We start from the raw sequence: 26,330 nt of genomic DNA, 5'->3' as shown, positions 1-26,330 counted from the left end.
GCAGATGTGTGTGGTCCTTAGCAACATGATAGGAGCAGCAGGGTATACAGAAGTCACTCACAGTCCCAGCAGCCTCTCCTCTCTCAGCAGAGCTTTGCCCCCCTCTCTGGCCCCATGCCCTTTCTTTATAAAAACCTGCCTGCAGCCTGGGGGCCTGGCCAGAGCCCTGTCATGGCTGAATGGCTGAAGGTGTCTTAGAGACCATGTAGGGGGTTGGTTTGGCTGTCACCGTCTTCTGACGCTGGGAGAGAACAGTGGCAGGTGTGTTCAGGAACAGCAGCGCACCTGCTCTCAGGGACCCTCATCCGGGCCTTAAAGCTGTAAAGTGGAGCCAGGCACTGGCCCTCCATCTCCCCCGTTCTCTGGACCGGGCGGAAGACTATGTCACTTCCTTTCCCAGCATAATGTCCTCTTGCCCTTGGGGCCTGTGATTTCCCATCTCCCACTAGCTCCTTTCTAGCCTCCAAGTCTCCTATGCCCTTTCACTGAGGTGGCCAGCAGTCACCTTCCACCCCCACCCCGCATCCACCATCTTGGCCTGCATGACACCCCCCACAACCACCTGGATGCTCATCAAGGCCCAGCTCCCAACTCTTCCTGAGTCCCCACGAAGCCCTGCCCACTCCCGTAAGTGGTTTAATGAAGGAGGGCCTGATTCATTTATGTACCAACCTCGCCTAATTGGCGTGTTTGTCTTTCCCCATTATTCCCAGCTGGACAGAGCAGTTTGAACAACACATGCAAAAAAAGGAAAAAAAAAAAAAAAGGCTGGATTTCTGTGGCCGCGTCTTGTTTTTTGCAAACTTGCCCGCTGTCCCCGCTATTAGCCACGTGCACGGTCCCCGGCTCCAGCCACATGCCGTAAGCACTTAATTGTGGGTGCAGTTAGTCGAGGCGGGCACTCTCTGCAGATTTCAGGGGTGAAGAAACCTAATTATACCTGCAATTGAGTGCTTTAGCGGGGACAAACATGCCTGTTCAGCTAATTGCAGGCACCAAAATTGCCCCCACAGAAACAGTCCCTGGCAGAGGCTTTGAGCAGAGGCCACGAGGACTAATAAAGCCTAAAAGCTGAAATTATAGCGGCAGGGGGGGGGCTCGCTTTGGCCTGAAGGATAAGGCTTTCTCTCTGCAGTGTCAGGGCTGGTTTTCTCCATGGTGGAGGCCATTTCCAGGCCAGGGTTGGTTTTTCATTATGTCTTGTCTCTGTACAGAAGTGTCACATGGGAAGGATAAGCGGCGGTCTGTCAGCCACCTCCCCCTCTCTGCTGGCTGCCTTGGGCGACCCGCGGGGCTCATCGGCCTGTCCCTCAGAGAGCTCAGAGATCCACGGCTACCAACTGCTCACTTCAAATTCAGACACTTGGCTTTAGAGCCAGGTTATTTGACCATGTGTAGGCCAGTGTATTTGAGGGAGCTTTATAAAATTACATTTATTTATTTGTTGTCTGGGGGGGTATAGATGTGGGACACAATGTGTGTGTGTGTGCATGTGTGTTTGTGTGTCTCTCTGTGTATGTATGTATGTATGTGTGTGTGTGTCTGTGTCTGTGTGTGTGTCTGTGTGTGTATGTATGTGTGTCTCTGTGTGTGTCTGTGTGTGTGTGAGGGTGTGTGTTTGTGTGTCTCTGTGTGTGTGTATGTATGTGTGTGTCTGTGTCTCTCTCTGTATGTGTGTGTGGGTGTGTGTGGATCTGTGGGGGGGGTCTCTCTGTGTGTGTATGTATGTGTGTGTGTGTCTCTCTCTTTCTCTGTGTATGTATGTGTCTGTGTGTGTGTGGGGGGTCTCTCTGTGTGTGTATGTATGTGTGTGTCTGTGTATGTGTCTCTCTCTGTGTGTATGTGTGTGTGTGTGTCTGTGTGTGTGTTTGTGTGTCTCAGTGTGTGTATGGGGGTCTCTCTGTGTATGTATGTGTGTCTGTGTGTGTGTGTTTGTGTGTCTGTGTGTGTATGTATGTGTGTGTGTGTATGTGTGTGTGTGTCTCTCTGTGTGTGTATGTATATGTGTGTCTGTGTGTGGGTGTGTGGGTGTGGGTGTCAATCAGAGGAAACCTTGGTTCTCTCCTTCCACCATGTGGGACCTGGGAATGTAACTCAGGGCATCAGGTTTGGTAATCAGTGACTTTATCCAATCATGAGCCATCTCACCTGCCCCTAATTGAGGACCTTTGGTTTGTGTGTGTGCGTGTATGTGTGTGTATGTATGTATGTCTGTCTATGTCTGTGTATGTCTATGTCTGTCTCTGTATGTTTGTATGTGTGTGTGTGTCTCTGTGTGTTTGTATGTGTGTGTGTCTGTTATGTGTGTATTTGTTATGTGTCTGTGTGTATGTGTGTCTGTCTGTGTGTATCTGTGTGTATGTGTGTCTGTCTGTGTGTGTATGTCTGTCTGTATCTGTATGTGTGTATGTGTGTCTGTCTGTGTGTGTGTATCTGTGTGTCTGTCTCTGTGTGTATGAGTGTGTGCCAGATCACAAATGGTTGTGAGCCACCATGTGGTTGCTGGGAATTGAACTCAGGACCTTCAGAAGAGCAGTCAGTGCTCTTAACTGCTGAGCCTTCTCTCCAGCCCCAGGATTTATTTTTCCAAAGATTTATTAATTTAGGTTTTCTGAGACAGGTTTTTTCCATGTAGCCGTAGCTGTCTTGGAATTCAGTAAGTAGAGGAGGCTGGGATTAAAGGCATGCACCATCACTACTTGGCTAGATTTTGTAATTATTGTTTTAAAGCATTATATATAGCCAGGGGTGGATTGCATGCTTTTAATCCTAGCATGCACAGGTGACAAAGACTGGTGGATCTCTGTAAGTTCAAGGCCAACCTGGTCTACATAGTGAGTTTCAGTGAGCCAGAGTACAGAAGCCTCAGAGACCAAAAGAGCTGGAGTTATACGCAGTTGTGAGCCATCCACCCTGGGTGCTAAGAACTGAACTCAGGTCCCCTGGAATAACTCTTAGCTGCTGAGCCATCCCTCTATCCCCTGAGGAATTAAAAACCCAGCCAGCCAACCGACCAACCAAACAAACAAACAAAAGCAATTCAAAACGCAGGGCATAGGGCCTTTCTTTTATTATTATTATTTTTTTAAGTTACATACTCTTCATTTTCTCGTTTATTCAAGTTTGCTTGAGACAGGCTCAGTATGGCTACCCTAGGACTCACTGTGTAGTCGAAGATGGTCTCAAAGTACAGTAATCCTGCTGATTAGCTCCCGAGGGCCAGAATTATAGGCGTATGCCCCAACGCCATGGATTTTTTCCCCCAAAATGCACCCTGTAGGCTGGCCTTGAACTCAGTAGGTAGCCAAGGATGTCCCTGAGCTCCGCATCCTTCTGCCTCCAGCTCCCAAGTACTGGCATTACAGGTACGCACCTCTGTCTACAGCCTGTTTATACAGTAGAGATGGAACCCAGGGCTTCACGCATGCTAGGCAAGTGCTCTGTTAGCTGGCCTGACTTTCCGGCTTTTCTCACTGTGGTTTAGAGAGATCTTGCCATGTAGTCTGGGTTCAGGGTTTGCTCAGTAACTCCATCAGCTGGCTCTGTTTCTGCTTCTGATTTATAACACCCTTAGTGTACACGGCATGACCGAGGTGCAGAGAAGCAGCCACCCCACGCAGCAGGGCCAGGGTGCAGGGCGTGGGGAAACCCACACTCAGACCCACAGCAAAGGAGAAGTGAGCGGCATGGGGCTGCCTTTTCTTCTGCCTGTTTCTTAAATGTCAGAATAAGCAGATGGCGCGCCTGTGTTTCTAAAGTGTGCACTTGGCGAACTGGAAGGCCCCACTGATCGTTTGGTCGAAGTGACCTACAAACGAGGTGGTCCAAGGAGATCAGAGCCACAGTTGTAGGGATGGGGGCACAAGGCTGCTAGAACCCGGGCTCCTTTCCCTGGCCCGGCTGCTTCTTGTTCTCCTGCTGTGTCCTACACCTGATGTTACTCCCAGTAGAAAGCTAGAACAGAGGCAATTTGGGGATGGCTTGCCCAGGAACCCTGGGTATACATGGCCTTAACTCTCAGACCAGCAGCTATAAAACAATGTCCAGACCAGGGTTGGAGCCCAGTTGGCTCTGCCTTTTTATCTTGTCAGTCTGAGTCACGTGGCCCAGTGTCTGGCCTGGACTGGGTTTCTCCGATGTCTGGAAGCACTGAGTACTCAGAAGCTGACCTCTTCCTGTGATGTTACTCACCAGGAGCCGTCCATTTTAGTCCAGTGAGAAAATAAGAATCAGTAACGCTAGAGGACTGAGCCCCCAACTTGGTATTTCCAAGGGCCCAGAGGAGGGCAGATGCTCCCTGAGACCAGTGAGTGACGGGATGTATCCCGGACACTTGTGTCAGTTCAGGTGCCAGGAGGACCAGTTAAGGATAGACAGGCCCTGTGGCCGCTGACGAGGTAGGGAAGGACAAGGTAGCTCATTGGTCTCTGTCTTGAGGGGAAGGGGGGGCTGTGTGATTTTTCTATTCCTCTCCAGCATTAAGACAAGGAGGGACTAGTTAAAGACACCCTTAGGAACCATGCCTTGCAGACCAAAGGGTTGTGTGAGCAGAAGGCCTGGTGCCAACTGGAAGCTCTGGATAGCAACCATCACTTCTGGGTTTCCATGTGTGACAGGCCTCTTCTCGCAGAATGGCCAACAGGCAGGTAGTGGACAGAGGTCTTCAAGGGAGGAAAGAGCATACATAGTAGGTTGGCCTGGGCAGAAGGCAGAGCCAGAGTACAATACAGCACGACAGAGGGGCTATCCGCCCGTCTGTCCCCGCTTCAGGGGACCTTTTTGGCACTTTGCACAGCTCCTTTCCAGGCCAACATACTGGACCAGAGCTGTGGGGTCCAGGTGGGTCCATGGAGTCCAAGATGTGAGCCAGCCAGAGGCCCGTTTCAAAGATAAGCCCCGTGGTTGGCCAGTCCCCGAGCTGCAGGATGGGAATTAAGCCCTTTGGCCAGTCTTTTGGACACTTCCTCAAAGCACAGCTTTTTCAAGCCTGCTCAAGGGTAGCTCTGGGCCAGAGGTTAGACCCAGCTCCCCAGGGTCGGGGATAGGAACAGTATACACCCTTCCTAGATTAAATGGTTTTCCTCCTGTGGGATTCTTTTTTGGTCGGTTTATTGTTTGGTTGGTTGTTGTACAGTTCTGGGGGCTGAGTGCAGGGCCTGTGTCTGCGAAGCAAGTACTACTGAGCACTGTCTTCAGGCCTCTTTTTACTTTTCTCCCCCTCCTCTTCCTCCTCCTTCCCTTCTTCCTCTTCTTCTTTTCCTCCTTTTTCTCCTCCTCCTCTTCTTATTCTCTCCTTCCTCTTCTCCTCCTCCTCTTCCTCTTCTCCTCCACCTCTTCTTCCTCTCCTCCTCAGGATTTCTCTGTTGTGGTCTTGGCTATTCTAGAACTCAGTCTGTAAACCAGGCTAGCTTCAGAGATCTACCTGCTGCCTCCTGAGCGCTGGGATTAAAGATTTATGCCACCACCCAATTGGTTTTTTGTTTGTTTGGTTGGTTGGTCGGTTTTGTTTGTTGTCCTTTTAAAGGGAGCTGGGGTGTGGCTCCGTCAGTAGAGTACTTGCTCTGCATGCACAGAGGCTGGGTACCATCCGTAGTATTTCATAAACCAGGTGAGGTGGTGGCACACGTCTGCCATCCTAGCATTTGAGAGAGGTCAAGGCAGAAGGATCAAAAGTTCAAGGCCATAGGGAATCAGAGGCCAACCTGAGAGGCCCTCTCTCAGAAAAAAAGCAAAACAGAGTCAGGCAAATTTCTGAGTTCAAGACCAGCTAGGACTACATAGTAAGACCATGTCTAAATACATTAATAAGATTTTTATCTAATGTGGCTGCCACAGAGTCCTAGGCAGGAGGATCCAGGGTTCAAGGCTAACCCAAGATATAAGGTGAAACCCTGACTCAACAAGTTTTGGGGGGAAAGCTTTATTGATTCCAAGAGCAAGGAGAAAGTCAAGGCCTTGAACAGTCAAAACCGCAGAGTCCAGGGGTTACTGTCTAGGGATCTGACCCAGCACTGCAAAAGGCTAATAGTTCAGTCCGTAAAAATCAAGCAGGGCCAGCAAGGCGGCTCAGTGGGCAAAGGTGATTGCTGCCGATTCTGATGACCAGAGTTAGATCCCCAGGACCTGCAACTCTGGCAAGCTGTCCCAGGCCTCCCACACAAACCATGCACATTTACACCTAAATAAAGACTTAATAACTCAAGCCTCTGGGAGAGGAAGAGGCTCTCCTGAGCCTGTCACTCTATCTGGGGTCTAATCTGTGGGTTTCCTCTCCTGGGCTGTGTGACTTCGGGCTATTTGACTTCTCTGGCTTCAGCGTCTCAGGGGAGGAATGGGAGGAATGAAGAAGGACAGGTTTACTTCTCTGGGATGCTGTGTCTGTCTTCTTAGAGTTCACATATGTGACCCAGAGCAAGAAGGCGAGCAGAGGAGATGGCTGGGCCGTGCCGGAGACACTGTTGGGCTCATCACAAAGGTCTCATGTAGGGGCGGGCCACTTGTTACCTGACAGTGAGCATGTGTCTGTGTGATGGACAGCTGGGAAGGGGCGGGGCAAGGCCCTGGATACCGGGAAGAGCTGAATGGGGGAGTTGTCTTCAGTACTGGTCTGAGGCCATGCACCCCCAGAAAGAGCAAGCACGGGTTCACTTGGGCATCTCTCCTGCCAGGCCCTGGTGTGGCAAGTGAGGCTTCACATGTTGTTCCCTTGCATAAAACTGAGTCCCAACACTCAGGTGAGTTGGGAGGAAAGGATGTGGGTCAGGTGACAGTCTGGTGGATTCTCTTTCTTATTGTCACTGCTGCCCTGGACCTCGTGGGGCCTTCAGGGACCAAAGCCTGTGCACACAGGCAGAGCTTCCGGAAGGCTGTTTGTCTCTGAGGCAGATGGCCACACTAATGGCCTGGAGCCATGCCTGTTCCCAAACCCAGCAGACATGGGTGTCCCCGTTTAAAACCAGGAGGGTGGCCATGACACGAGGAAGACCCATGTCCCATGGGATTGCTGGTTGTGTCAGGCTGCTGGGACCCCTGACACTCAACACCCAGGGACTGATACAAACCAGCTGACCTAAGTTCCTCTGGGGCTTGCTGGCCAGGAGCAGGCCACTGTTACAGAGGTGACCGGAGAGAGGAGGCCCCTGGAGCCTCTTCATGAATCACCACAAACCCAGTGACCTCTGAGAAGCTAGAGACTTTCTGACAGTCCAGTGGTAGCTAGAAGTCAGGTCAAAGTGTCACAGGCCCTGTCCCCTCTGGAGGCTGCAGGAGGCGCTTCAGTGTCTAGAGTTGCTGCTCACAAGGGCTTGCACTCAGTCAGTCACAACTGCTGCCGTTCCTGGCCTCACAGGGCTTCTGTCTCATGTCATTCTATTTATTCTCTCCTCTTTTTGGTACTCAGTGTGTGTGTGTGTGTGTGTGTGTGTGTGTGTGTGTGTGTCTGTTGTATATGTGATATATATGTGTGTATGGTGTGTATGTGTGTGTGGTGTGTATGTGGTGTGTGGTGTGTGTAGTTAAGTGTGTGGTGTGTGTGTGTGTATGTGTGTTGTATATGTGGTGTGTATGGTGTGTGAGTTATGTGTGTGGTGTGTGTATTGTTATGTGTGTGTGTGCATGTGAATGTGTGTGTGGTGTGTGTGATATGTGCTTGTGTGTATGTGTTGTGTTTGGTAGAGTCTCAGAACTGGAAGATCTAGAACTTTCAATGGTTCAGACCAGGCTGGCCCCAGTTGCCGGTCCTTCCAGCCTCTTGAGCGCTTCTCTCCTTTTCCTGTTTTGCTGTCTGTGGCCAGGCTGCTGTTCCTTCTCGCTCCAGCTTTAGCTTTCCAAGTGATAGATTGCTCATGTCCCATCTCCCCTGCCCCCCTCCATGGCCCCCCAGTACTCAGGAAGGGTCCCACGCTTCACCGAACCTGAATCAGGTCACAGGCCCAGGTACCAGACTGCCATCTTTGGGAGACCACCATTCAATCCACTGCACAGGGTAGCACAGGGCTTGGACCCTAGGATCCTTGTGAGACCCCAAGATGGGTAAAACACCTGGTCAGGGTACAAGGAGTAGAAACCTCACACAAAGACGGAAGCCAATCCAGGCACACAGATGTCAGGGCCAGCTGTGAGCACAAGCCTCTCTCTTACAATCTGGGGCTTACTTAACTCTGGGCGGTGTGTGTGTGTGTGTGTGTGTGTGTGTGTGTGTGTGTGTGTGTGTGGTGGGGGTGGGGTGTTGTTTGTCACCTAAGAACCAGAACAGGAGGGAAAAGTAAGTGTGGCTGCTTGGACAGTTGACCTCACAGCACTGGGCCTTCGCCTCCAGTGTACAGTTACGAGACACGTCTGTTTGATGGGAGTAAGCAGGCAAGTCCCCCAAATGCTAAAAAGCCATGGAAAGGCAGGAGGACAGAGCCAAGTGCCAAGAGACCCGCCTGTCACTGCTGCTGATGTCACCATTGTCTTGGGAGTAATCCCAGATGTTTATGGAGGCCCTGGGCTGGTTAGGCGCTGGAAGCACCCATACCCACTCCTCTCCTGGCCCTGCAGGCTCCACCCATTCCAGGCTTGAGGCTTCCTTGCGTGCACCTGCTCAGGAAGACAAGCTGGCTGCCTCGCCTAGGGGACCGCACGCACGTGCTGGCATGCATGTTCGTTCCCCCCACCCCCAATTTCCAGATGAGGCCGGGTACTCAGTCGGGGCTCTAACCCTTGTTCTGGCATCTGAGGGCTCCGGAGAAGGTGCTTGGCTTCACGTCTATGGCGTGAGGCTTCCTTGGGTACATCTCCTCAGGAAGGCAAGCTGGCTGCCTCGCCTAGGGGACTGCACATGACGGGCGACAGGTACAGCTGACAGAGAACCGCCTGACTTAGCATGTGCACCGGGCTATTTTTACTATGTTCGGCTGGCTGGGTTATGTCTGAGCCCTGGCAAGGGTGGCCCTGCTGTAGGGAGTATGGGGACCCCTCTGTGTTGAAGGGACAGCCAGTATGGTGGGCAGCATCTTCAGAGAGGAGACCTCCTGGTTTCACGCATCTCCGCAGGGCGGCCTGAACCCCAAGCTTCTTCCCTATGGGCGGGGTGGGGGGTGCTATCAGCCCCTCTCCTGTCTGAGCTTGGGTGGCTTTCACTGTGGTCTGTCTCTCTGGAGGTTAGAGGAAAGATGCCCGGTGGTGTTCCCAGCCTCCCAAAAGGCCCAGAGGGAGGATGGTTCCTGGGTGGTCCGGCTTCCTAATTGCTGCTGCTTCTTCAAGAGAGAGATAGCAGGGGCGGGGTGGGGGTGTGGGGGGGAGATACCAGCTCATCATCCTCTGGGGGAGAAGAGGGGTAATGACCACCTTTCTCAGGGGGTAAAACATAGGAAGGCAACAGCCTAGTACAGACATCCACAGCATCCACAGTCAGTACTGGTGTGTCCTCATGGTCTGTGGTAGGAGCGCCGGGCACATGTCCCAATCTGAAGGCCACAGACATGCCTGGCAGAGGGAGGGCTGGCTCCCCACCGGGATATGAATGGCTGTAGTGATGGGGTCCACCCACCACAGCAAAGCCACAGGGGCCAGTGGGAAAGAGAGAGTGCAGCCAGCTACCCTGTTCAGCCACATTAGGCAAACAACTCAACCATTCAGAGAGCTGGCTGCTGGGGGTGGTGGGTGGGGGGCTTTGTGTTCTCAGATGTTTTGGCATCAGTTTTTTTGGGGGGGAGGACTGTGGGCGGTAACCATTCTCCCCTCCTCCCCCAATGGGGAGTGTTCCACACTTCAGTGGTCTCCATCACCAGGAAATGTCACTGACCTACTCTGAGCTTCCAGATTCAGGGGCGAAGGAACTGAGCTATCAGTAACATCACAGAGCTAGTCTCCTTCCCCAGGGTGTGGCTGGCTCTGCGCAATTAGGACTTGGCCTGCACAGGCTTCCATAATTGGATGCAGGCACTGGGATTCTTATTAGGAGAGAGGTTCTTCTTTGGAGGCGCAATGATCGACGGATGATAAGAGGAGTTGGCCCGCCATCATGAGGTCCTCTCCGCTTGTCCTTCCCACTGGTGGCCTCTTCACAGGCCAGGTCCAGGCCTCCCCTGCCTCAGTATGGGTCCCCCCACCCGCATCGTCTCTGAGTGGTTGGCACAGAAGCCAGGTAGTTTGGAATCCGGTCTGGACAGCTCTCTCCACAGGTGGCTTCAAGGATGGCTCTTTTCCGGATGACGTCCCCTACTTTAGCAGGGGAAGAAAGGAGGGGTGCCCAGCCTATTGGGGGAGCATCCTCCCTCTGTACCCTGCCTGTGATTGGCCCATAATTACAGGTTTATTGCCTGTATAGCTATTGTGTAATGACATGTTTGCAAATTAATTTTTATGGCTCCTGCCATTAGCATATACAGTGGAGGAAGGTTTCGTATTAATTACTACTGTTGTTCCCGTAATCCCGGGGAATTAAAAACCAATAAAAGAGTGACAACACAAACTGATAGTTTAGGGTCTTTTAAAAATAGTTTTTATTCTTCCCCCCCCCCCCGAAGTACAACCAAAGCTTGTGAGGGGTCGGGGGCACGGAGGAGGGGAGGGAGGAGGTATGTGTGTGAGCACCGCCTGGCCCCTCTTCCTTCATCTAGCCCACCGTGAAGAGTGCGGGCAGGTGATGGATGCTATGACCCTAGACCCCCGAGTCGGGCCTGTGTGTCCTCGCCTCGCAGGCAGCCCCGGAAACAAAGGGCGGCAGCCTAGGGCCTGGCGCGACCTCTGGGGTCACGCGTAGCAGAGCGGCTAGAGGCCCGCAGCCACGCCTCGGGGCCACGCGCAGAGGGGGCGCAGCAAGGATCAAAAGGCTGGGCCCCCACCTGCCTCAAAGTGTCCTCTAGAGCTCTCCCCTGGGGGCCTGTATACTGGGAGTTACCTGAATTCATCTCGTTTATTCGTTCTCAGGGCTGGTTGTGGATCCCTGATGGGTGTGAAGGTTAGGGCAGCAACCCTAGCCAGGCGCGACCGTGGCGCCTGCTGTGTGTACCTGCGAACCAGGAACTGAGAATCTGGGGTCAAAAGGTGACCATTAGTATCACGGAGTCACAACCCCAGGTGATCGCGCCACAGGGGTGGGGAGAGCTTCCATAAAAGGGCTTGAAAAACAAATGGTAGCATCTTGATACTTGCTTTGCCGCGTGCGTCTAGTAGCAGGGGCTGGTGTGTGGGTAAATGGATGCTGTCTCTTTAAAATCGCTGGGCTGGACAATGAGCGCACAGGATGTGGTTTGGCGGCAGGGTTTTTTCCCCTTCGATTTGGGGAATTATCACTTGGGGCCTTCTTGAGCTGGTGTGAACGCGCGGCGGCTGGGGAGGGGAGATACAGGCGCCACACTAACGCTCAGTGCAGTCGGTCGTTTGCTTAAACCAAATTAGCCGGGCTCTCGTTACTATGGTGCAGCCGGGGCTTGCAGAGTCCCAGTAATAGCATTTATTAGGTCTGTTTGCCTGGAAGCATGCCTTCCCGGATCTGATAATGCCCGGGTGCAGGAGAGTGTGGGAGATGGTATCAAGCATTTGATTACACTTGCAACAGGGATTTTTTAAGGGGTAGGGCGCGTGGGGGCGGGGGAGGAAAGAGAAGAGAGAGGCCAACCGCCGGCCCTAGCTCTCCCGGGCGCGGTCTCCGCAGCCCGCTGCGGGCTGCACAAAGGGCGGCCCCGGCCTCCCCGGGGCACGGTCGCGGGGGGGAGGTCGTGCTCCGGGCTCCCGCAGCTGTCAGACGTGGGTGGGGAGGAGCGAGGGCGGGCGGGCGGCCAGAGCGCGGAGTTGGGCAGCCAGAGGGGGGCCCGGCGGCGCCCGCAGCCGCCCACTGTTTGCAAACGGCCGACTCCCGGGCAGAGGAGAGCACCGTGCAGGCGGAAGCGGGAGCATCCGCCTGGAGCCCTGGGCAGCGGGTCTGGTCCGTCAGGCTCTGAGGCCGCGCACCGGCAGGTCGCAAGTGGAACTCTCGTCACCGCGGCGCGCAGCCGGGAGCTCCGGGAGGACGCGGGCAGACGGAAGGAGCCGCCCGCCGCTGCGCCCCTTCCCTTTCGCTTTCATTAGGGGAGACAAATCTGCTGTCAGGCAGCCAGCTTTCCAATTTACCGATAATGATTCTTGCATGAAAATTGATCGAGGGGCTCTCCACCGCTGCGCGCTCTCGCCTCCCGCTCTCCTGCTCCTGCCGGCTGCGCCCCCGCGAGTTCCTCCTCCTCCTCCTCTCTCCTCCCCACCCCCTCCGTCTGAGTCAGTGGTGGGACGCCGGGCGGGGAGATAACCAAAAAGGGGGGGTGCTGGTGGGGAGGGGGGAGGGGAGCCTGTCCTCACCAGCGTCCCTAGCCCAAGACTTGTTTGTCGCCGCTGCCTCTCCCATTGACGAGGCGAAATCTGCCCCCTCGGTACTTCTCGGCTGTTTGGGTATTAATTTTCTCCACCCCCCCGGCACCCCTGCCGAGCGCCCCCCTCCTCCTCTCCGCACCCCGCCCCTCCTCACCCAGTAGCTAAGGGGAAACGAAAACAAAGCCGATTTCTCCTTGGCAACCAGATGCCCCCTCCCGCCGCCCCCCTTCCTTTTCCCTTCTGGTTCTGAACGTGAAACCCTGTTGGAAACAGGTCTCTTGACCCTCGCCCTTGACATTCAAATGGCTGAATGGAGGCGAGATTCCTGTTCGCACGTCTTAGGGGGTGCTTTTTTCTCTCCCTTTTCCTCTTTCTCTCTCTCCTGTCTCTTTTTCTTTCCAATGAGTAATCCCTAAAGACCTTAACCCCCCAATTTCATCACCCTCACCGCCCCCCTTTATTTTTCTCTCTCCTCTTCTGCTCTCCCGCCCTCTTCCCTCCGCCAGCTCCCCCTCCTTTTTTTTTTTTTAATTTGCATCTCAAGTCCAAAAGGCAGAAAATACACACGCGGCGGAGACGCCGGGCCGCCGTGGAGGCTCCGGCCCTTCCTTAGTCAATTACCTCACTGTGGATCTGCTCCGGCCGAGGTGGCCGAACCTGCCCGGGCGCTGGACGGAAAGGCAGCCTTTGATCATCTTGGAGAAGGAAAAGGAAAAAACACAAACTGGTTTCTACCCACGGCGCTCCGGGGATCTCTCTTCTGCCTTTATTTTATTGTTTTGGACATTTTTGAGCGCCGTGGCTTGGACGCTGGTTTTGTTTCATTGCTGGGCTTGATTTTTTTTTTCCTCATTTCCTTCTTCGTCCCTCTCTGACCACTATGGAATTCTAACCTGAGCCATGTTCGGACTGAAGCCGCCTCTCTATTACTTACCAGGTAAGCGATTCGTGCGCCAGGTCCTTGGGTCCCAAGACCAGGGCGCGTAGGGGCGCACAGGGGCGCGCTGCTCGGCTGCCCGCTCAGTGCGCGCTGCCGCGTGGGACGCCCGGCCCGGTGCGCGTCTCGCTCCTTTTGTCTGCGCGGAGCCGGCGGCGCTGCGCCCCGGGCGCGATCGCGCGGGTGTGAAGTTACTTTCCCGCGGGCGGCGACCTGGGGGCCCCGGCCCCTCCGCCCCCCTCCCGATTCCCTGGAAGGTTTTGTTGTGCGAGGCCGGGAGGGGCCGTGGCCGCAGTGCGCGCGGCTTCCTGTTTCCTGCGCCTTGGTGCGCGCTGACAGCCGCTGCCCTGCAACTTTCAGTTTCGGGGGCCACCGCGGGAGAGCTGGGGAGCCCCTCCACCCTTAAGATGCTTGCGCGCGGGCGCGAGGGAAGCTAGAGAGCCCAGAGCGAGCAGACAGGCGTGGGAACCGGGCCCTCTTGGTGGCTTCCCCCTCGGGTACCCCCCCCCCCACCGGGTCCGACTGCACGTGACCTCGGGTCGAGAGGGCTGGGCTGCGTGTAGCCGCTTCTTCTAAGAATGTGCCGGTTTTTTGTTTTGTTTTGTTTTTATCTTCTTTCTCTAAACCCTGGCACACAGTTTCTATTGAAGTTGAGGCGTCTGTGGGGTGCAGAAATGTTGGGGTGCTGAAGGAGCAGAGGGGCGGCCTTCGTGCATGACATAGTCTGCTGTTTTCTGCAGATGATTTGGGAATAGTTTTGCTAGGAAACGTGCACGTGGCTGGGTGTTGGGTTAACATTGCCTTTTTTCCCCCTTGTGTGCTGTGTGGATCCTGTGGCTCTTACCAGGTCCCCACCGCCCTGGAGTCCAGAGAAGGAGATATGGGTCAAGAACCAGCCTGGGCAGGACTCAGTTCCAGGGAGCTGGCCCTCGTCGTCCTGACTTGGGGCACACGTTGTAACTGAGTTAGTGAAGCAGAGATGGAAGGTTACAGGGAAGAGCGGGTAGTGGAGGCAATTCCGCCTGCAGGACGGTTGTAGGTGGCGCTGGGCATTTCTTTGTGGAGGCTTCTACGGCCAGCCCTACCCGGTGACAAGCCTGTCCTCTGCCTGGGGTGTCCAGCCCTTGCTGTTGTCTATATTGAGGCAGGGTCTCAGATTTAGCTCTAGCTGACCTGGAACTCGTAGATTACCCTGCTTCTCAGTCTCACCTCCACCAGAGTGCAGGATGAAAGGTGTGTGCCACAGGGTCTGGCCCCCGGCTGTTTTTATTGGCTCTCTCTCTCTCTCTCTCTCTCTCTCTCTCTCTCTCTCTCTCTCTCTCTCTCTCTGCCACTCACGTGTCTCCCTCTCTTCCAGGGCCTGAAATAGCAATTGTCAGCCCTCTAGCTGGACTCTCCCCTTCCTCTGTTCAGTGCACTTTGGTACTTCCTTCCAGAGGTCTTAGGAAAACTAGTGCCAGAAAGTCCCAGCTTCCAACAGGGTTATCTCTGCAGGAGGGCGGGTGTCGTCTGCAGCTCAGCCGACTCCCCACGGGAAGGTGTATATAGGAGCCCCTTCACAGCCCTGCCGCGGATTGATTCTGCCCCTGCAGTGCATGCATCCCGTTAGCTTTGAAGAGGAGAGAGCAAAGACAGTACTTTCTTTTTGTATCTCCAAGCGCCTCTCTGGGGCCTTGGAGCTAGCTGGTGTGAAAGGAATCTCTAAGGACTGGGCGGTCGGGTCACAAGAGCACAGGTGTTTGAAATCTGCACCCCACTTCACCTGCCACCCAAGGGCCGGCTGGTGTATTAGCTTGTCAGGTGACCGATTCTTTATTGACACTGGGAGCTTCAAAAGGAGAAGGAGGAAGTGTCATACTGGGAAGTTCAAAGCAATTAAAAGAATCAGCGTTGGCAGGGATTAGGCCGCAGGCAGGCGGGTGTCAGCAAGGTGAATCCTGCTTGTCCTGATCCTTCAGGGAGGGGAGGGCTTGGCTCTCCTCCCCAGGGAGGAGGGCTCAGATAAATTACCCAAGGAATGAAGGGTTTTCTCCTACTGAAGTTTGTTTGTTTTCTTTTAAGGTCCCTGCCAGGGTTTTCTACCCTGTGCGTTTAGGGTAGGATTGGAGCTCAGATGCATCTTGAGCTGTAGGTGGTTTGGGGGACTCTCCCTTACACCCCGTGGGGTGGGTACTGATCTCTCACTCTGCTGGCCAATCTGCCCACCAGCACAGTCCGTTGCCATTCTGGAAGTGTCAGGGCTGGGATCTGCTGTCAGCCACTTCAAGAGGGGATTCCCAGGCCTGAGAACGAACAGCGGGTGTCTGGCTGGCTGTGGTCAGTAGCTTTAGTTGAGAGTCAAGAGTCTTGGCCCTTACAGGGACCTAGACTCTGAGTTCTAGGATGTGTACCAAGCCTCTGAGCCTTGGATTCTGTCCTCAAGATCTGGTCCCATCAAGGTGGCTGTAACCAACCACCATGGGACAGGGTCCAACACCTACCCGCCAGCTACTGTGAGGGAGAGGGAGTGTGGTCATAGTCAGGTTGGCCCTAGATTCTGTCTTCTCTTGCCACACTGGACAATGGGTCTGAAGTTCAACTCTGCGCATTCCCAACCTCAACCTTGGCAGGTAAGGAAAGTTCCCAGAAAGTCCTCGGTTTTCCTGTCTGTGACTTGGATCCACCGTGCTGACCTCTTAAGATTCAAAGTCTCGAGCTGGAGAGATGGCTCTGTGGTTAAGCACACTGACTGCTCTTCCAGAGGTCCTGAGTTCAATTCCCAGCAACCACATGGTGGCTCACAACCATCTGTAATGGATCTGATGTTTTCTTCTGGTGTGTCTGAAGACAGTGACAGTGTAGTCACATATAATAAATAAATCTTAAAAAAAAAAACACTAATGTTTAAAAAAAAAAAAGATTCAAAGTCTCCATGTAAGGCTCTGTTGGCATGAGGTGCACCTGTGTTCTCATGGAGCTCCTGAAGGGTCTCTGACCATATAGCCTGAGCCGTGATTGTGGAGCCCAGGCTAACTGACCAGGCCTAAGAGATCTCACTCCACCAATTATCCACCTTTGGTTGGAGGCGCCTGTGAAGGAGAAGATTTGGGGGATGAAGTGCGGTATGTGTTGTGTTCGAGAGTCTTACATAGCCTGGGCTAGCCTGCAACTTGCTGTGTGAGCCAGGCTGGCCTCAAACTCTCTGTGTTCCCTCTTCTGCTGCCCCCTCACCCCAGGTGTTATGGTATAGAGTTAATCTCCACACGGGGGTTAACTATCATGCTTGTTAAAGTTTTAATCCGGTATTGTTACAAGGATGAAATCTTTCGCAGCAATTCACAGAACTTAGTGGTGCAGCCGGGACTTGAACTTTGGGCCGGACTGGCTGGCTTTATAGTGAGAAGTGACTCACTGACTAGAGAGAGGGTCAATTAACTTCATGTGCAAAGAACAGAAGATGCAGGATCTGGGGCCTGTGCCCTCCATCTTCCTGCCAGTGACAGATGGTAGCCTTTCTCTGGGGTCTTCTATCTAGCTTTCCTCTGTGTACATGGCTTACTGGATACCCCTGTCCCTGAACTCCTCGGGACTTTGTGATCCGTGCAGGCGGAGACTGAGTGTCTCCTTTTTGCTTGGCCTGCTTCCAGGCCAATAACGACAGTCGTAAAAATAAAAAGGATAATAAAATAAGGAGGAGGAGGCTGTGACCACTTCACATACAGCTAGTTCCATGCCAGACTTGCTAATTCGCTGGACGTCGTCGCTGGGAAGTCAGGCTAGGCCCGTCCCACTTGACAGTAGAGGAAACTGAGGCACAAGAGAGGTCGGAGGTCACTGGAGCAGCAAAAGGAGCAGCAAGAGACTCAGCTGGGCCCTGACCCCTGACCCCGGGCAGTCTGGCTCCTGAGTCTCTGCTTAATAAATATTTGTTGATGGTCAGGGAGAGATGGCTGCCGCTATTGGCGGTGGCGCCCTCCTGGGGCCCCTTATCTTGTTCCTGACTGTTGGCTGACCCTGCCTTGGCCCCAAGCTGAACTCTTGGTGACCCCACCTCCCCCTGGATTCCCTGTCCATAGCCAGGAAGGATGCTCTGAGACCTGCCTTGAAGAGACGGGGGCCTGAGAGCTCCTTGGCTAGTGGCAGTACTTAGCTTTATCTCTGTTGGGACATCTGTGCCCAGAGCTGCCCCCTGAGGTCACAGTGAGTCATTCAGAGATAGATGACCAGGCCGACCGGATGCCTGACGCCTTTCTGAGCAGCTTACCTATAGGTCTATGCATCGAGTTGGGGTAGTGGAAGGATGAAGGTCCCCCAAGATTGCTCTCCAGAGTGCTCCAGCCTGTGTACAGGCAAGATGTGGACTGTACCCAGCACGGGACCTGTGGGGCCCTAAGGAAACACTGAAGACCGGCTCTTGGGTCAAGCTGAGTCTGGAAAGGAGGTTTGGCCATTTGCACCAGGCTCGCAGCCAGCACTTTCAGGGCGGTCACTAACTAATCTCAGACACCCCTGAGAACTGGGGAGGGACCACCATGTTTGGATCCATCAAGACTGGGAAAGCCAGGGACCCTTTTGTCTCAGCCTTGATGACTCAGGCTCCCTCTCCATGAGGTCAGGCCCACTCACTGGGGGCTGGTCTGGCTCTCACCTCTGCTCAGGGAGAGGTCATTAGGATCCCCTCTGGCTTCGGTGCCTTGCGATACCACAGGTGGGAATCCATCTGTTCCTTGCTCTAACTCCATATCTTCCTGACTCTTCCTGCTCTGGGAGCAAATGGTCTAGAGGAAGGACACTCGGCTTCACCTGGAGGAGGAGGATGGAGACCGTACTTCCTCCCTAGAGGAAGGTGGCTAGTGGGAGGGCCTGGCCAGGTGCCTGTCCCCGGCAGAGCCAGTCAGGGGCCAGAGGGTCTCTGCCTCTGTAGCCTTTACTCCAAATCCCATGTTCCCTGTGTGCCTTTGACGTGGGTGAAGCACCAGGGTCCAGTGAACTCTATTTATAGGTCCACCTCAGCATGTTGCAGCAGAGGACCCTTGCCAGGAAGTCGTGCAGGCCTGTGCCTTCCAGTTTCCTGGGGACTGACTCTGCGGGAGGTCGGTGCTGCCACAGTCTGCTCTTTAGGAAGGTCCCTGCAGGGTGTTCTTGTTTGACACACTGGGGCTTGAACCCAGAGCCAGGCAAGTGCTCTACCAAGTCACACCCACCCCCAGCCCTCCCTTCATTCTTTAGCTAAGTAGCTGAGAGTAGACTTGAACTTACTCTGCACCTCAGGGTGGCCTGAGGTTTGTAATTAGTCAGCCACTCCAGGCCTACCTTGAAATACACTTTGCTGAGTCCATAGTAGCCGTGTGTGTGTGTGTGTGTGTGTGTGTGTGTGTGTGTGTGTGTGTGTGTTATCTGGAGATGGTTCACAGGACCTTGAACATGCTAGACAAACACTCCACTCCAGACCCTGAAAGTGGCTGACATTTCTTCAGAGAAATGGATGGTAGAAGCTAGCTTCTTAGAGGAGCTCCCCAGAGGAAGGGCTTAGAGCGTGGGGACTTTCCCCCTTGTTGGTGGTCTGTGTACTGAGGGGTGAGGGGGACTCACCAGGGGCCGGGCCGTCGGAGGGAAGAGGGGAATTGAGAGTGAGGGAATAATTTAGCGATCATGTTCTTTCTTCTTCTTTTTTTAAGAGCCCCGTATAGATTTAGGGTCCTTTTGTTAATTTAGGAACATAAAACCGTGATGTACAGCTTGGTTTGCTCGTAAAATTACAAAGTGGCATATTTAGATCCCCGAAGGCTTGGGGTAAAAGGGAAGGAATGGGTGAGATTTTTTTTTTTTAATATGTCTTTGGGGAGATTCATTTTTCCGGCTTTCCCCCCAGCAGTGCCAGGCCCTGTACAGCTCCACAGGGCCTCATTGCTGCCTCCCGAGTTGGGTGGAACTCAGCTGGAAATGGGGGCGTTTGGCAGGCAGCCAAGCCCAGATCCTGCCCCCAGCCCCCCAGGCCTGCCAGCCCCTGGACTCCCTTGCCTTGTTGGATCACACTTGCTCTGCCTTCCTCCCGTCCCCACCCGCGGAGAAGGAGGCCGGAAGTGCCCTCTGACCAGGCCTGGCCCACTGCCCAGCCAGCCTTTGGCTATTGGCTTAATGGCCTGTACGGTCAGGAAGTCACCAGACCCTTGGTCGGGGAGGAGGTCAGACTGCCGAGCCCTCCTTGTCTTTGGGGACCAGTGTTGCCTGGCTCTCTTTCCTGACAGGCAGTGCAGGCTGGGTCCATGGGCTCCTGGCCCAGGCCAGCCTCTGCTGGGCCACTGTGAGTGGTACAGTGTTGCTTTTCATCGGGAGCATGTGTGCCTGGCCTAGTTCCATGCTCTGTGAAGTGGAACATGGATTAAATATCAGGGTGACAAGCTTCTGAGCTCCCCGTCTGGGGCTTTCCTGTTCTGTAGAAGAGGTGAAGCAGGTTCAGTTCGAGTTGGGGAGCAGAGGCTGTGTGTCTAGGAGGAGACCTCAGCCCTTCTCCTTGGTGGTATTTTTGTGGCTAGGCTCGGGAGCCTGTGAGCCGCCAAAACACCAGCAGAGGGCTCTTGTAGAAGTCAAGGGTCCCGATGGGGGCGGGGTGGGGGAGGAAGTGGAGCTTTCTGTAGCAGCCAGACGTGCAGCGGGTGTCTGAGCCAGTGGCCTAGGTACAGCTGAGGACTGGACCTTGTCCTTACAGCCCAGGCTGGGTTCTACAGAAGGAGGCAGGGCAGGTGCTGGGCCGGACTCTTGGGACTATGACATCTGTGGGAATGTTAACAGAGGCTCTGAGGTCAGAGGGACATTGGGGCTGCCCTTGGGAGTACCTTTGTTACTTTATTTTTTGGTTTTTTCAAGACAGGGTTTCTCTGTGTAGTCCTGGCTGTCCTGGAACTCACTCTGTAGACCAGGCTGGCCTCGAACTCAGAAATCCACCTGCCTCTGCCTCCCAAGGGCTGGGATTAAAGGCGTGCACCACTACAGCCCGGCTCTTGGGAGAATCTTAAATGTCATCACACCTCTGACATCTGGGGAGCTGGGTTCTGTGAGCTGAGGGGACCCGGTCTTTTTTGTTATGTTTTTCTTTGTGTTTGTGGGCATGCCCGTGCTACTGCATACATGGGGAGGTCAGAGGACAACTTGTGGGTGTCAGTTCTCTCCTTCTACCATGTGAGTCTTGGGAATGGACTCAGGTGGTCAGGCTTAGCAGCAAGCCCCTTGGCCCACTGATCCAGTTTGCTAGTCTTAACCGGAATTTTTGTTTGCTTTATGTTGTTTAGTTTTTATTTTCATTCACCTACATTTTTTTGTTTTGGGTTTCTCGAGACAGGCTTTCTCTATGGCCCTGGCTGCCCTAGAATTCACTCTGTAAACCAGGCTGGCCTCGAACTTAGAGATCTGCCTGCCTCTGCCTCCTGAGGGCTGAGATTAAAGGCGTGCGCCACCATTGCCCAGCTGACCTGACATTTTGGAGCTGTCAATTCAGTGTGCTAAGCCCGGGTGCATGGAGGTACAGCAGAGAAGTCTCAAAGGATTGCCTTGTCCAGAGGCACCTGTAGTTTCCAGAGATATACAGAGGTGTAGGGAGCCAGGATTCGGCACTGGGTGGCTAGACACCCGCCCCCAAAAGATGTTAGCCTCGTGGGATCTGAAGGCCCTGACACACCAAGGATGATATGGCTTAGGGCGCGATGGCGGGGGTGGCGGGGGCAGCGGAATAAGTATGAAGTGGAGCGGCTGAAGAGCCGTGAGCCGCGCAGGCGTACTGGGGCCGTCACATCTGTAGCTCCTCTGGCTGCTGGGTGACTGGTGTAGAGGAGACCACCGTGGCTCTGGGTGGCTGCGCAGAACCATGGCAGTTGGAGCACGTCCGTGAGGCTCTGAGGTCCACTCCTGGCTACCTTGTCTGGTGACCTTGTTTCTACACCCCTGGGAACTGGAGGATGATGGGGTGGTAATAGGGGTTCGAGGGTGTCTGAGGGGTGTGTAGCTTGTTTGAAGTCTGTCCGCTGCAGCGCGGCCTAGGCACAGAGCCTGGTGGGAGTCAGGGCCAAGCACCTGATGCTTTCCTGGTTGTGTTACTCTGGGCAGGTTACTTGACCTCTCTGTTTCCTTGTGCGTTTCTCATGTGACCACGAGGCCAGCTGTGCAACCAGGTAAGGTTGTCTGTCATGAAAGTGCGCATACAGGAACCAGGAATGGAATGTTCTGGAATTGAGGTCTGCGTTATTCTTGGAGGATGAGTTCCCAGCAGTGGCTTCAGGCTGGTGTCAGAGCAGAGGCCCGCTCCTGCAAGACGCCAAGGAGCCCAGGCTTTCAAAATGGTCACCGGTGACAAGTCCTAGATACAAAAATAGTCCACCGTGGAGACTCCCACCCTGGCCTGTGGCCCACACCAGCAGACCTCAAGTCTTCTGGGATAGAAAGTTTTTCTGGTTGGATCCTCTCCAGGGAGAAGACTATACTAGCTTTTCTGAATGCTTTCGCCTTTTGGCCCCCTGAAGCCTCCACCCTCACCCAGCAGCAGTGGAGCCCCAGGCAGACAGCACCTCATCGCCGACCAGGCCTCCTTTGAACTGGCCCCCAATGCTGCCCACCCCCTTGTCACTCTGGCTTGTAATTCATTTAGGATTAGCTCCCAGGCCTCTCACAGGCCTAACTTCTGTTGTCTTGGAAACCGTGTCAACCGTTTGCCGGGTTTCTGTGATTATCTGACAAGAGAAGGGGGGGCGGCAGGGACATGAAAGAGGGTAAGGGGGAGACAGCATGGGTCTGAGTGGAGCTCTCTGCGGAGGCCTGGGAGGCACGGAGAGAATGGGGTGCCCTACAGCTGTGTGGCAGGGGCTCCCAGTGGGGGCTCTCACCATGTCCTGCCACTCGCTCAGGGAGCATGAGAGAATCACCCCCTCACCTCACCTTTATTTCCTTCCTCTCAGATCCTCTGAGGCCCAGAGACAAGGTGTTATTCCCCCCCCCCCCCACACCTCTATGCTGGGAAAGTTCCCTTGTGGGCAACATGGGAGGCTGGGGGAGGTGGGTATCTCCATCTGGGAGGAAGCTTAGCTGTGCAGACCATAAACCCACCCCAGGATGCTGGGAACAGGATGCCAGATGGAGTCAGGGTGGCACCACTGTGCCATTGTGGGCTGGCCTCGCCCCCCCCCTCCCCCAGGCCTGCCACTGCAGCCACAACTAAAAATCGAGAGGAGGGACTTGTTTGCTGCAGGGTGTCTGAAGGGCTGCCCCCCCCCATCAGGCTTGGTGAGGGCCTTAGTAGGCCCAGATGAAGCACCCTCTTCCATGGGGTTCTCAGAGTGGTCTGGACTTCCTCACAGCCTCTGATGTAATGGCAGGGGCTGTGGTGGCTTAGGCAGGGAAGAGGCCCCATGACCTCCACCTCCCAGGGCCTGGCCTCAGATATCAGGGCCTCTTCCACACCATACTCCGTCCGTTAGCAGAGAGGGAGGAGCCCCACCAGGCCAGGCTCAGCTGGAAGGAATCCATCCCTTGATAGGGTGGGAACCGGGCCGAAGAGAAGATAGGATGGAGATGTGGAAGCTGCCTGTTGGGAGAGAGTAGTCAGCTTGTCACAAGCTCTTCGGGAAGCCTGCTTTTCCAGGTAGGAGGCCTGACCTCTGGGGCTGGACTAGACCCTGTCTGTCCTTTAGAGCCTGCCTTTGGGGTTTCCAGACAGTCTAGGCTGTGGGCTTAGAGCAGTTTTGGATCTCAGTGTGGAGGCTGGAAGGTCCTGCCTTGGGGTTCACAGTGGGCCCGTGTAGGTCCCTGGTTTCAGGCCTCACTGGCCCCGTGAAGGTAGAGTGAGGATCTGCACACCAGAGTGCAGCTCTGGTCACAGGAAGAGCAGCCCCTCCCTGGAGCGAGGGAACGACTAGATGCCTTTCGGGGGAGCTGCTAATGAGCCACATCTGATTTTTTATGAACCTCCCTGGTAAATTATTAATTTGGGCCAGAAATGAAAGTGTGGAATCGGATAAGCTCATGAATATTCATGGCTGCATCGAGTACGGGTTGATCAGTGGCTGGAGCAAAGCGGCCAGCCAGGTTCCTGACCCAGATACAGGGCCAAGCTCTGGGAACCTCCCCTCCTCCCCTGCTCAGGCTGTAGGTGGGGCTGGTGACTCACAACTCACGCACAGTAGTGGCCCACGCTGTAATGACAGAAACAGAAATCCAAGGCCCCTGCCACTGGTCAGAGCCATGCCTCCCCATTTCCGAATGAGGGTCCCTTTAGAGAATGACCTTGGGTCTGGGAAGCTGATGTGAGGGCCACTGGGTCCTCCTACCTAAGAGTATCCTCCTAGGCTATTATAATAGCCAGTTGGCATCTCAGACTGCGCCAGCCGGACCTTTTCCTCTTGCCTTGCCTGGCAACGCTGCCCGGCTCTGACTGCGACCTGCGGCCTCTGTGCAGACTGTTTCCCTCACCAGACTTCAAGGCTCAGTCCTTCTAGATGCTTCTCCCTGGCCCCAGGGCTGTGAAAGTGGGACTCTTGGGGATCCCATGAATTTAGAAACCAGATCTGTTTGGTCAGATTTTTAACACCTATTTTGTGTTGTGGGGTGGGGCATTTCCAGCCACCAGGCACCTGTGGGGGTCAAAGGACAACTTGCAGGAATCCGTCCTCACCTTCCACAGTACCTGTCTCTGGGGTCTCCGTGTCTGTGTGTTGAAACTTAGACCACCAGACTTGGTAGTAAGTACCTTTATCTGCTGAACCATCTGCTCACCTGGTCCAAGAGTTTGGTTTTTGTTTTTGTGTTTGTTTATTAGACAAGGTATTGCTATGCAACCCAGGCTGCCCTCAAATTGTCCATTCTCCTGCCTCAGCCTCCTGACTGCTGAGATCACAGGCCTGTACTCCCAACACCTGGGTATCGGCTTAGGATATGGATCTGCAGAGTCTCCGTTGACTTGGGCGAGTTGCTTGCTAAGCTTCAAGCCTCTGCTGTCTCCTATTTCGGATGTGGAAAGCTGGTTTGTTCATTTAAAGCACTGGTGTGGTGGCGCACAACTGTGATCTCAGCATGTGGATCACTGAGGCAGGAATAGTTTCTGTGGTGACAGTCTGAGCTGGGGAGTACTCACAGCCTCACAGGCTGGCTGCTTCTGCCATCCAACCTGTTGTAACCCGGGCACCTCAGAGCCACCCTAGACTGTGTGGGTTTCTATTCCTCAGGCTTTACCCCCTCTAGGCCTGGAGAGGTTCCCTGTGGGTAGAACCAAGCAGTTTTCCCCCCTAAACCTCAGGTGGGGATGGGGCCTGCAGAAGAGGGTGAGGTGTCTAGTGGCCCACTGTGAGCTGTGGCCTGAAGTTCACAGGCCAAGCTGGCCTCTGTCCTAGAAAACCTGTCCAGAGGCAGCTCCCAGGCCAGATGGGATTAAAGGTCAGTTCTGGGGCCTCATCAGGGCCAGGGAGGTCTGATGGTCTTGGTCATTGGTCAGTGTGGCCGTCAAGGATTGTGGCCTTGGGAATATCCACTGGGCCCAGAGCATGGGGAAACCTGCCTCCAGGACCTCACCTTTGGCCTGCCCTTGGCCTTGCCGATGACTGAGGCCAGCGTCTCCCTGCCCTGCAGGGTCAAGAGCGACAGAAGGGATTTTACTGGAAGCACAGAAACCAGCACATCCACTCTTTGGCTTGTTATCCAGAGTCAGAAGCCTTTGACTCAAGGCTCTGTCACCTCCAGGGTGCTAGGGTGCAGAGGGGGCAGGCAGAGCCAGCGGGTCGGACCGGTGTGGTGAGCCAGAGTGGGCACGATGCTAAGAAAACAGCCACCAGGCAGCAGTGTCCCTGCCTGGCTGGAAAGAGACATTTGCACTTGGCAGCTGCCATACAGTTCCTGACACCTGGCCGTGCCAGGCCCAGGCAGTGGGAAGGAGTGAAAGTCAGTCATAGGTCTTGCCTCAGGTTGCAAGGTTCCCTGGGCTGGATCCTGGGATGTTCCTGACTCCAGCCTAGAGCAAACTGGGAGGCCTTCCTGCAGGAGGTGGTGTCCCACACAGATAATGAGTATGGACCAGTGTTTAAAGGGGCCATGGGGACAGGGAGTGGTTTACCTCTCAGGTGTCACACCTGGCCTGGGTGCTCAGGAAGACCCTGGATCTTGCTAAGGAAGGCTGAGGGAGCCTAAAGGACCTCAGGTTGTGCTCTTACTAGTAAGGACTTACCCTTGAGTCCCCACAGGTTGATACCCTTCCCGGGCCATGCCCTAGGAACAGGGCTAGATCTGCATTGTGACCCCAGACCCAACACCTGGCTTCATGTCAGAAGCTTCGGAAACTAGTCATGTGTCACACCGCCTTGTTTCTAAGTCGGATGGTAACTCACAGGCTGGCCAGCAGAGTTAGAGACCAAGGCCCCAGTCACCAGGAAGCACAAAAGGCAGTGCTGGTCTCAGCCCCAGGGCAGGTGCAGACACTGGCTGCTAAGGGTTCCATTGGGACTTTGAGGAGACTCTGCTGAGTGTGTGTGTGTGTGTGTGTGTGTACACATATGTGTACCAGGAACCTGACAGTAAACACCAGAGAGATGAGCGGGGACAGGTCAGCAGGTCAGAGGTTACAGAGCCTGGCTAGGGAGAGGCAGCAGGTCCTGCTTGCCTACGGGGGCAGGTCACTGTCAATGGAGCATGCTCAGAGCCTGGGGACACCCTGGAGGTGCCTGTTCACAAAATGGGGAAGTAAGGTTGGGGTGTCAGCAGGAGCCCCCAAGGGAGATAGTTTCTTTAAGGAAGGGGTAGGCCCACTGTTGTGAGTGGGTTGGCTTTGCTTCTTCCGGGGGGGCCCCTCCCCCTCCTCTCAAGTCTGAGGTAACAGAGCAGGAAAGAGACACCCAGCTGGGGTTCCCCAGGGCAATTGGTCCTCAGTGATGTGATAGGTGCTGATAAGGTCCCAAAGGGGGACCCAAGGGTCAGCAGAGAGCATTCTGGGTGGGAAAAAAATGCAAGATGAAGATCTAAAGCTTCCTAGGAGAGGGGTGTGGGAGAACAGCCTAGAAGTGGGGAGGTGGAGGGTGGGGGTGCTCCCTGTGTGGGCTGGGTGTGTGGGGACTTG

The 26,330-nt window shown here is 54.5% G+C and overlaps 1 protein-coding gene across 8 annotated transcripts in view; it reads left to right on the top strand.

Annotated features, from left to right (window-relative positions):
* The window catches only part of Gse1 (Gse1 coiled-coil protein), a 365,720-nt gene that overhangs the window by 262,517 nt on the left and 76,873 nt on the right, over nt 1-26,330 (top strand). For 3 of the 8 annotated variants that reach the window (XM_052166233.1, XM_052166229.1, XM_052166227.1), the window contains exon 1: nt 13,020-13,267. The exons of 3 other annotated variants lie outside the window; for them this stretch is intronic. In XM_052166233.1, the coding sequence (XP_052022193.1) occupies nt 13,231-13,267 (37 nt within the window). In that variant the 5' untranslated portion in view covers nt 13,020-13,230. Of the gene's footprint in view, nt 1-13,019; nt 13,268-22,767; nt 22,875-26,330 lie in introns of those variants that run through there. 2 more of the 8 variants (XM_052166228.1, XM_052166232.1) reach the window with 2 other exon arrangements.

The sequence above is a fragment of the Apodemus sylvaticus genome, chromosome 21 (assembly GCF_947179515.1).
Source record: "Apodemus sylvaticus chromosome 21, mApoSyl1.1, whole genome shotgun sequence".
Lineage (NCBI taxonomy): Eukaryota > Metazoa > Chordata > Mammalia > Rodentia > Muridae > Apodemus > Apodemus sylvaticus.
This window is presented reverse-complemented; position numbering and strand designations above follow the sequence as displayed.